At 36.5% G+C, this 10786-nt stretch overlaps 1 protein-coding gene across 1 annotated transcript; it reads right to left on the bottom strand.

The window, feature by feature from the left end:
• Nucleotides 1–7490: 7490 nt before the first annotated feature.
• LOC114323924 (uncharacterized) lies at nucleotides 7491–8579 on the bottom strand. The gene has a single exon (XM_028271618.2). The coding sequence runs from the start codon at nucleotides 8577–8579 to the stop codon at nucleotides 7491–7493; it is 1089 nt and encodes a 362-aa protein (XP_028127419.2).
• Between the last annotated feature and the right edge of the window lie 2207 nt (nucleotides 8580–10786).

The raw sequence follows: 10786 nt of genomic DNA, 5'->3' as shown, positions 1-10786 counted from the left end.
TTTGATCGGTTGGTTGTCTCATCGCCAACGGATGACACGTCACTGCCACGTGGCGTGATTCTACTGTGTTTTTTGCACTTGACTGGGTGGACAGTTGACCGGAAGAGAACTTCGATTCGCCCGGCCAGCAGGCGGGCGGCGTGCTTATCTTGTGTGACAACACTCCAGAGCGAGTGGCTCTTCTAGGCGGGCAGCTGTGTGACAACACTCCAGAGAAAGCGGCGCTTTCGTGTAACATGCTATGGTCTCAACGCCCTTACGAGGTAGTGATGAGTTTCACGCGCTCTAAGCCCGGCCCGCGCGCGGTTAGGAAGATTGGCCGCAATCTGAGCGGTAGTCCATGTCATCGCTTCAACCTGTCCGATGCAAATAGGAAAGCGCCCTCATGGCGCCGATGCGTCCATGCTAAGTGCACCATCAAATGCCACATAGCCCACTGCCCACACCACGCGCGCGTGCGTGTGTGTGTGCGGATTGCGGTGTGGGTGCATGCACACTAGCTTTCATCCCATAGTTCCATATTCAAAAGAATATTCCATGTAGTACTTTATTAAGTGCTTTATGTTTTGCTCTCTTTCCAATGTGGGACAAAGTCCCCAAGCTTAATTAATGCTTTCCAAAAAAAAAACAAGGAATGTTTTGAAATCACCCAAAAATTAAACTATAAATTTTAAAAACCATTTTGAAAATTCCCCAACATTCCCCCACCATTTTCAAAATATTAGATGAAGACTCTTGGTTCACTTGGCAGCCTTATGCATAGGTGAAGATATCTTACGATTTGAATCATTCACTTAGTGACGACATCTCAAAGTTAGTCAAGATGGTATAGTAGACTTGTCTTTTAACTAGCGATCTTATACGATTAACCAGACATGTCTCACGCATAGTACAGGTTACCTCAAGTATTCAAACAAACCAACATGTGGATTGGCTTTGTGTCTATATCCCGTTTCATGAGCACTCTAGAATCAACCCCTTGGACTCATATAAAGCGGCACCACCTCCTACACTCACATAGGTAAGCTTACTGAGAGTACTCCTGTAATTTACAGTACCCTAGCAACCTAGTTGTAAGCTTATTAAGAGTTTGTTAACTCATCCTCTTCTTTTCACATTACAGGTACCAAGCACTTCAATCTCGGGATGAAAATGAAATAAACTAAGTGCCTATAATTGGGCTTATTGAACTTAAGACTTGATGTTTCTTCAAGCCTTGAGTCGAGTTTCCACCAGGAGTGATTATGTTAAGTGGGCTTGAGACCCATCCCCTTTGATGTTTTCCACACTAAATTCCTTGCAAGTCCCGTTGTTAAGGGGTCAACCAAGTTTTCACTTGACTTTACATAACTAATAGTAATCACACCTTCTGTGATTAACTGCCTGACATAGCTATGTCTCAGTCCTATATGCCTGAACTTTCCATTATAGACATGGCTATAGGCCCGTGATAGAGTTGCTTCACTATCACAATGCAAAGATATTGGTGGCATAGGTTTTGACCATATCTTAATCTCTAACAAGAGATTCCTTAGTCACTCTGCCTCTTTGCTACAAGAAGCCAATTCTACAAACTCTGATGCCATGGTTGAGTCTGCTATGCATGTTTGTTTCTTAAAACTCCAGGAGATAGCTCATCTTCCAAAAGTAAAAATCCAACCACTTGTGGACGATTGATCTTCGCGGTCAGTTATCCGACTAGTATTCGTGAATCCTTCCAGCACTACTGGATAGCCATTATAGACTATTCCATAGTCTATTGTTTTCCTCAAGTACCTAAGTACTCGGTTAACAGCACGCCAATGCACACTACTGGGATTACTAGTGTATCTACTAAGTTTTCCCACTGAAAAAGAAATATCAGGTCTAGTGCAAGTCATGGCATACATCAGGCTACTTATTACTCTTGAGTATTCTAACTGATCAACAGCTCTTCCAGTATTAGGATACAATTTCAAATTTGAATCAAAAGGCGTAGACATAGGTGTACAATTATATTGATTAAATTTCTTAAGAATTTTCTCAATATAATGCGACTGGGTTAGAATCAAATTATTGTCCTCTCGTTTGATCTTAATATCCAAAATTACATCAGCCAAGCCCATGTCTTTCATACTAAAGCTAGACGACAAAATTTTTTTAGTACTTTCAATGACATCATTGTCAGTACCAAAAGTAAACATGTCATCTACATACAGACATATGATTACACCTCTATTTCCAGTAAACTTACTGTACACACACTTATCAGATTCATGTATCCTAAAGCTATTTGACATTATTACTTTGTCAAATTTCTCATACCACTGTTTTGGAGCTTGTTTCAGTCCATATAGTGACTTCACGAGTTTACACACTTTGTGCTCTTGACCCTGTACAACAAATCCTTCCGGTTGTTGCATGTAGATTTTCTCATCTAACTCTCCATTTAGGAAAGCGGTCTTAACATCCATTTGATGGATTTCAAGCTTATAGATTGAGGCTAAGGCAATCAACATTCGAATGGTGGCGATTCTAGCCACCGGAGCATATGTATCAAAATAATCGATGCCCTTCTTTTGAGTAAAACCCTTAGCAACTAATCTTGATTTGAACTTGTCAATTGTGCCATCAACTTTCATTTTCCTTTTGAAAATGCATTTACAACCAATGGGTTTGGATCCAGGTGGCAAATCAGCAAGTATCCAGGTATTGTTACCCATGATAGAATCAATCTCATCGTTTATTGCTTCTTTCTAGAATGCAACATCTTGAGACTTCATAGCTTCTTCAAAGGTTAATGGATCTGAATCCATATTCAAAGAAATCATTGTTTGCTTATAATAAGCTTTTCTAGTTCTTTCTACAAGGTAAACAATGAAATCATGGCCAAATGACTTCTCAGTCCTAGCCCTCTTACTTTTCCTTAGTTCAATAGGCTCATTAGCTTCATTAGGCTCAATAAGTTCATGTCGTTCACTTTCCTCTGTAGACATCAAAGGAGTTGATTCATTTTCTTGATTAGAGTCCAACCTTGGAATGGTTGTGAAACGATTCTCATAAAATACTGCATCACGTGATTCAATGATGGTATTTGTTTCCATTGAACCATTGAGCTTTACTACCAGAAACCTTTATGCTTTGCTACTTATAGCATAGCCAAGGAATATGCATTCAATTCCTTTTTCACCTAATTTTTTCCTTTTAGGTTCAGGCAATTTGACTATTGCTCTACAGCCCCATATTTTCAAGTAACCAAGATTAAGTTTCTTGTTTTTCCAAAATTCATAAGGGGTAATATTTCTTCCCTTGAGAGGAATTCTATTGAGTATGTGATAGGCAGTGAGTAAGGCTTCACCCCCAAAACCAGAGCTTAAACTGGAGTAAGAAAGTATATCATTAATCATTTATGTTAATGCCCTATTCTTTCTTTCAGCTACTTCATTTTGTTGTGGTGTGTAGGGTGCAGACTTCTCATGAATAATACCAACATTTTCACAATATTCTGGAGAATAGTATTCATCGCCTCTATTAGACCTAAGTCTTTTTAGTTTGACATTACTCTGATTTTTTACTTCTGTCTTAAAAATCTTGAATTTATCAAGCACCTTATCTTTTGAATGCAAAAGATAGATATGACAGTACTTAGAAAAATCATCAACAAATGTTACAAAATATTTCTTACCACCTCTAGTGGGGGTACTATGTTTGTCACATACATCACTGTGCATGTCACATACATCACTGTGCACAAGTTCAAGCAGAGACGTGGTTTTATCTATTTTAGGAAATGGAATGTGAGTAATTTTAGATTATACACAAAATTTGCATTTTCCAAACATATCAATATTATACTTAGGAATTAAATCTAAATTAGCGATATCATGCAATTTCCTAGTATTAACATGACCTAAACGAGCATGCCATAAAGAAAGAGAATTAACAATATAAGCAGAAATAGATGCATTATTGATAACATTAAGTTTGAACATTCCTTGATACATGTAGCCCTTCCCAACAAAAATCCCACCCTTAGACAAGACAAATTTGTCCGACTCAAATACTAACTTGAAACAATGCTTATTAAGCATGCTTCCAGAAACAAAGTTTTTCCTGACATCAGGTACATGATAAACATCATTAAGACTTAGGACTTTTCCAGATGTAAACTCTAGATCCACCGTCCCTTTGCCTTTGATAGCAACAGTTGAAGCGTTGCCCATGTAGAGAATTGTTCCATCATTCACTTTTTCATAAGTAGTGAAACGGCTCTTATCGTTGCAGATGTGCCTTGTTGTTCCTGAGTCAATCCACCAGTCACCAGCATCTTCGAGCATGTTCACCTCAGATACAACAACCACAAACTTGTTTTTGGCATTTGATGCTTCTGTTTTCTTCTTGTATGACCGGCATTCATTTCTGAAGTGCCCTAGCTTGCCACAGTGCCAGCAAGTGCCTTTCGACTTCTTAGTATTTTTCTCGGATTGGGGTTTATGCTTATGCTTCTTTTTGTTGAACCTCTTACCATCATCCACTATGTGAATCTTGGACGTCTGAGCCAATTGGTTATCTTTACTTTCAAGAAACCTTGACTCTTCCTCAACTCAGAGGTGTTGAGCCAATTCCTCTAAAGTAAGATCTTATTTTTTGTGTTTCAGAGTTTTCTTAAAATCCTTCCAAGAAGATGGTAGTATCTCTATTATAGATGAAACTATAATAGATTCATCCATGTTCATATTCTTTTGTCGAAATTGACTCAGAATATGTTGGATCTCATGGAATTGTTCCATAATGGACTTTGTATCAATCATTGTAAAACGCATAAAATTACTAACAAGAAATTTCTTACTGGTGGCATCCTCGGTGAGGTACTTTGACTGTAATAAGTCCTAGAGTTGTTTTGCCATTTCCAGATGTTGATACACATCGAATAGAGAGTCTGACAGTGCATTCAGAATGTGTCCTCGGCAAATATAGTCGTCATTCTCCCATTTGGTTCTGGCACGGGTTTGCTCCACAATCTCGTCTTCTTGCTCCGTCGGATAGGGGGTAGTTAGCACATAGACCACTTTGAGAGTGGTGAGCAAACAATGCATCTTCCTTTGCCAGCGTCGGAAATTTCCTCCATCAAACGGTCAAGCTTTATGAAATCTTGAGTCATTTTCTGAATAGACATCGCCATGTCCAAATATTGTCTTTAGATTGTTGGAACAAAAGGTCTTGAATTCTTCAAATGGTGGTCTTCGGGTCTTCAAAATTTGGCAATGACCTTGTCTATATAGAACAGAAAATTAGTGCTTCAAGTCGCATTACTAAGTCGCTTTCATAAAGACAATATTTGTACCCACCAAAAGGTGTGCAGGGGGTTACAACAAATTTGCCTCCAAGATACAATGAAGCCTGATCTAGAGATCTAGTCTATCGGCGTCTACACTGACGACAATAGATTAGAACACTCTTGATATAATCAAGAAACCAAGACATTGATAATCAAATTTGCAGAACTTGATTATCAATAAGAAAAACAGAAATTTGCTTAAGAAACTCTTGATCAAAAATTCAAAATCAAGAGGGAGAGAGAGAGAGAGAATTGCAGGAGTGCTTTTCAGGATTTTGGATGGAATGAAATGGCTGATTTCATAGCCTATTTATGGGCTTTAATGGATCTGATCGAATGGTCATGTCCCTTGATCGCATCTGATCAGATCTGACCGTTGGATCGACGATCTATGGTGCAGATCATTCTGACACCGAATAGATGCCTTAACTAATCACACCTGATCACGATCGGGTGCCATCTCATCCGTACGATCGCGTGCATCTCTAATCAATGGCTATGATCAACCCGCTCCAGATTGGACACACAACCGTTTGATCGGTTGGTTGATTCATCGCCAACGGATGACACGTCACTGCCACGTGGAGTTGACTGTATTCCACATCACCCATGCCACGGTGGATCCACGTCATCGCTCCAACCTGTCCGATGCAAATAGGAAAGCGCCCTAATGGGCTGATGCATCCGTGCTAAGTGTAAAGTGCGCCATCAAATGCCACACAGCCCATGCCACGCGCGCGCCTGCGTGTGCGTGTGCGGATGGTGCTTTGGTGTAGGTGCATGCACACTAGCTTTCATCCCATAATTCCATATTCAAAAGAATATTCCATGTAGCACTTTATTAAGTGCTCCATGTTTTGCTCTCTTTCCAATGTGGGACAAAGTCCCCAAGCTTAATTAATGCTTTCTCCAAAGAAAAACAAGGAAGACTTTGAAAATACCCAAAAATTAAACTATAAATATTAAAAACCATTTTGAAAATTCCCCAATAGAGTGTGTGATTGTTTCACATGGGTCTCAACCACACCATTAAAAGTGAATTTGGGAGGACAAAATTATGGGATGCATGTAGCAAGATTGTTTTATATACCAATACCAATCTCTCTTGATATTTTAATTTATGTAACACTTGAGTCTTTTTTTATCGATAATTCATAAGTTATATGAATGGAAAAAAATATTGCTATGTCTTTTTACTAAAATATGTTTATTTATTTTTGTTTATTTATATGTTTACTTCATTAGTTTTGATGGCTTAATTTTAATAAAAGAGAAGTTAGCGTAATTATATTAAATTTATAGAACTAAATATATATATATATATATTTTATCAAACCTCGAAAGAGGTAAATGTTTATTTAATTTAAAGTTGGTTAATGCTTCGGGCCTTGAGAGCTTCAAGCGCGAATGGCATGAATTTGTGGTTACCGGTCGACCTGTTGGATGACCACTCGGACGACCGAGTGAAGCACTTGTTTATCGTGGTTGTCACCTTGTCAACCGTGGCTGGTAGCCTCTTTGCCGGACGACCGGTTAAACAAATTCGAGACAAATTCTCGCCTCAATATTCGAGGCCTGTAGAATGACTCTTTAAAGTTATATGTAATCTATAAATACTTTCTCCGTTCCAAAATATTAGTCCCTATTCAAAAATCAAGTACAAAAATGACATAAATTTCCCATTTTACCCTTCTTTAATTCATTACTATTAATATACACAAAAAGTACATAATTATGACAATTTATATATTTAAAAAAAAAAAAAAACAACAACGAAATTACAGTACTACTATATTTCATTACATTTCAAAAGGAATATATACATTAAAAGGGAGCAAAAAGAACAAAAAGAACAAAAAGAAGTGCTAATACATTGAGTTTCAATTCTCACCACCACTGCCATTTACATTTAGCATTGCAAACTCACAAATGTTTTCTTCAACAGCAACACCATCAAAAAAGCTTTTAGTTAAGTGACAAAATTCACCGACAAAAATTGTTCTCTATCAGCAGAGTTCTTAACTAAGGAATTCACCCAAAAAATTCTAAAGCCTTGTGAGGTTAGAACCCTGAAAAAAACAAAAAAAGAAAAAGAAAAAAAAAAGAAAAAGAAGAGAGAGAGAGAGAGAGAGAGAGAGAGAGAGAGAGAGAGACCAAAAAACTCACCTGGACTTCAATGGAGATGGGCCAAAGCATTTTCAACAACATGAGGTTCACGTTGAATTTGGCAAGGCAGACTACCATCTCTCATCAATTTTCTCTTTTCCATATGTGGCAATTTGTAATTGTTTCCATTATTGATTTTCATCACCTCTAACATACATGCTTGCAAGGTTACAAATACATGATCAAGAGTTTCTCGTGATAATTCTTCGAACGATTTTTCTACGGCATAAACCAATTCATCAATATTTATGGGTACTTCTTGATATTGCAAAGATTGGATCGCTCTAAAATATCCGAGGTCCAAAACATTCATATCCGGATTGTTTGGGGGTTGATACAATAAACGAATATCAAAACCTTTTCTACTTGCAGCTTCAAGAAATCCAACATCAAATGGATCAACATGTGGTCTTGCATTATCTTGTTGAATGAATATAGTGTTCGTTGCACTGGAACGTGGCCATTTAGATCGAATCGCAGGTAGAACCTTCTCAATCAAACATGCACGAATACCATCTTTTGTTATCGATACAATTGCCTTTGTTTCAAGCGTACCAACTGCACAATTTTTACTGTTCTTTTTAGCTGGCTCCTTGTACGTGAATGGCCAAATTCCAATTTTACCTGAAAATTCTTCATTTTTATTTTCATCAAACCGTGGCCGAGCAACTGCTGCAAGGAACATTACCTTTGTAATGAAACGTTTACTTTTACGACAATGATGTGGTTCTTCTTCTTCAGGAAGAAGGTAACACCTCTCTGATTCTTTGGAGATGTAAAACCACTTCTCATCAATGTGCACATAGTTATACATGGATTTGAACATTGGCTGGCCTTGAAGACTATTAGGCTCAAGCATTGAAAGACAAAATCGCAGTCTTGCTCTCTTATTCTCTTTAGATAGATACGACTTCAACGCATTTGAATGCGGCCTAATTTTAATTCTCCTATGAACTGTTGATTTTGGAAAATTCAATGCCTTTGAGAATGAGCGGATATTGGTTCGACGACGAAGAGGAATTTCAGCGACTTTCCCAAAGTTGAGTTGAACTCGCTTGCAGCCAGAATTTGTTAATTTGCTAGATACATTGACCATTAACCCATTTTCCATACAAACTATTCGTCTCTACCAAATATGACGAACAGTTTTTACATGGACAGAGAACTTCGCAGCAACCTTAGTTTGACAACCCCTTTTCAATTTTCCATCCTTACTTTGTATTAGCAGAGTTTCAAAAATTGATTGGTGTAGATGATTTGTTAGATTTTTCTTTGTTTTATGATGAACACAAGAAAGAAAAATAGGGGAACTAGCAATAGAGGAAGTCTCAATTATAGAATCCATGATAGATTAAAATGGATCAACATTTAAAGATGAAAATATGAGACAATAAGTTGGAAGAGTTGATGAGATATAGGAAAGAAAAGGAGCAGATTTGCTAATGGAGCAAAACAGAAGAGTTTGTCTTTGTGAGAAAAATGGAGTAGTTTCTTTAGTAACATGAAATTTTAAATTGAAAAGGAAACTTTCAAATTTTATTTATGATGGGACAGTGGTGTGGTCTTGGCTCCAAAAATCATCTTTAGGTGATACTACATAATAAGGTACTTAATCATGTAGCAATAAGTCACGAATTTGCACATAAATAGTGATTCAAACATACAACATAACTAGTTAATCATGTAGCGATAAGTCGTGGACTCACACATAAACGGTGAGTTAACTTACACTCTTAATACTGGATTTGATTTGTCCAAACTTAAAAGATTTGTTCTACTAATATATCCTCTTTTGAAAAGTTAGTTAAAAATTAATTTTTTAATTTTTTTAAATCACATTATTTTTTTTAATTTTTTTATATATTTAAAAAAAAAATTTAAAGCTAACTTTTAACCTATTTTTTAAAATATATTAGGATGTTTTGAAAAAATAATTAAGAACTGAGTTTTTGACTTGTTTTTAAAAAAATATTTAAAAAATATGAAAATTAATATAATCTAAAATAAATAAAAATTAAAAAATAATTTATAACCCACCTCTCAAAAAAAATATGCTATAGCGAAGTATATATCTCCATCAATGTCAACATTCGTATAACTGGACAGCACACATCAGTACCATCGTCATGAGTTGGGATCCCCTCCTTGCAAATCTTCCTTGCAATCCTCCTTGTAACGGCTGAGATCAGCGGTTGCAACATCTAACGGTTGATTTCAACTTCTTTAGCAGCTGATTTCAGCCGTTGGATGTTGCAACAACTAATCTCAGTCGTTGCAAGGAGGATCACAAGAAGGAGTTGCAAGGAGGGGATTCGGATTCCGGACTCCCATGGCCACACCACTGTACCATCATAACTTCTACTAGGGATGAGAATGGTCTAAATTAGACTGAATTTGGGGTAAAACCAAGACCAATCCGTTATCTACGGTTTCTAAAAAATTGGAACCAATCCAATCCGTTTAAATCATGGAACCAATCCGAACCAATCCATTTAAATACGGATTGGGTCGGTTTAAGACCACGGATTCACATAATTAAATAACAAAAATATATATATAACACTTTAATTTCATAAAAATATAAATATAGCGCTATATTAGTTCCACAATAGCAATATGTTTTTTTATAATAGCGACATACTGCTCTAGAATTTAAATAACCATAAAAAAACTAGTTTCACCATAAGTATTTAGATCATTACAAATTAAAACTAAAAACTAATAAACAAAAGTAATAAAAGAAGATATTATACGGTTTTAGGTTTGAGTTTAGATTTTATATAGAATAAGAGAAGATACTATGGGGGACGATGTATAATAAAAATATAGACTATTTATATACGGTTCGAATCGGTTCAAATCCGGAACCGTGGGGTTCAATCCGGAACCAATCCGTGGACTACGAATTTTTAATTTTTCAATCCGGAACCGAACCGCGGATTCAAAAAACCAATTCAAACCTATCGAATTGGACTGGACTGGATCGGATTACGAATTTTACGGATTCCTTACTCAACCCTAACTTCTACGGCTACTGGTCTACTGCTACTTTATGATTATATATATATATTTTGGGTATATATATTGAAATGTTGGCAGTGTTAAATAGTTATAAAAACAAAATTATATAAATTTTAGATTTTTTTATTCGTTTTTAAATGTTTTTTAAAAATTATTAAAAAATTAATTTCCATGATCTCTTTAAAATGTTCTCAAGATTTAAAATAATGTTTTAAGTCTTGTCAGTGTCTTTAAACTTTTTCATGCCAGTGTGGCAGTGTTCTTGACGAGCTATGCTATGTA

Source organism: Camellia sinensis, chromosome 15, assembly GCF_055761805.1.
Source record: "Camellia sinensis isolate YWXY chromosome 15, ASM5576180v1, whole genome shotgun sequence".
NCBI classification, from domain to species: Eukaryota; Viridiplantae; Streptophyta; class Magnoliopsida; order Ericales; family Theaceae; genus Camellia; species Camellia sinensis.
This window is presented reverse-complemented; position numbering and strand designations above follow the sequence as displayed.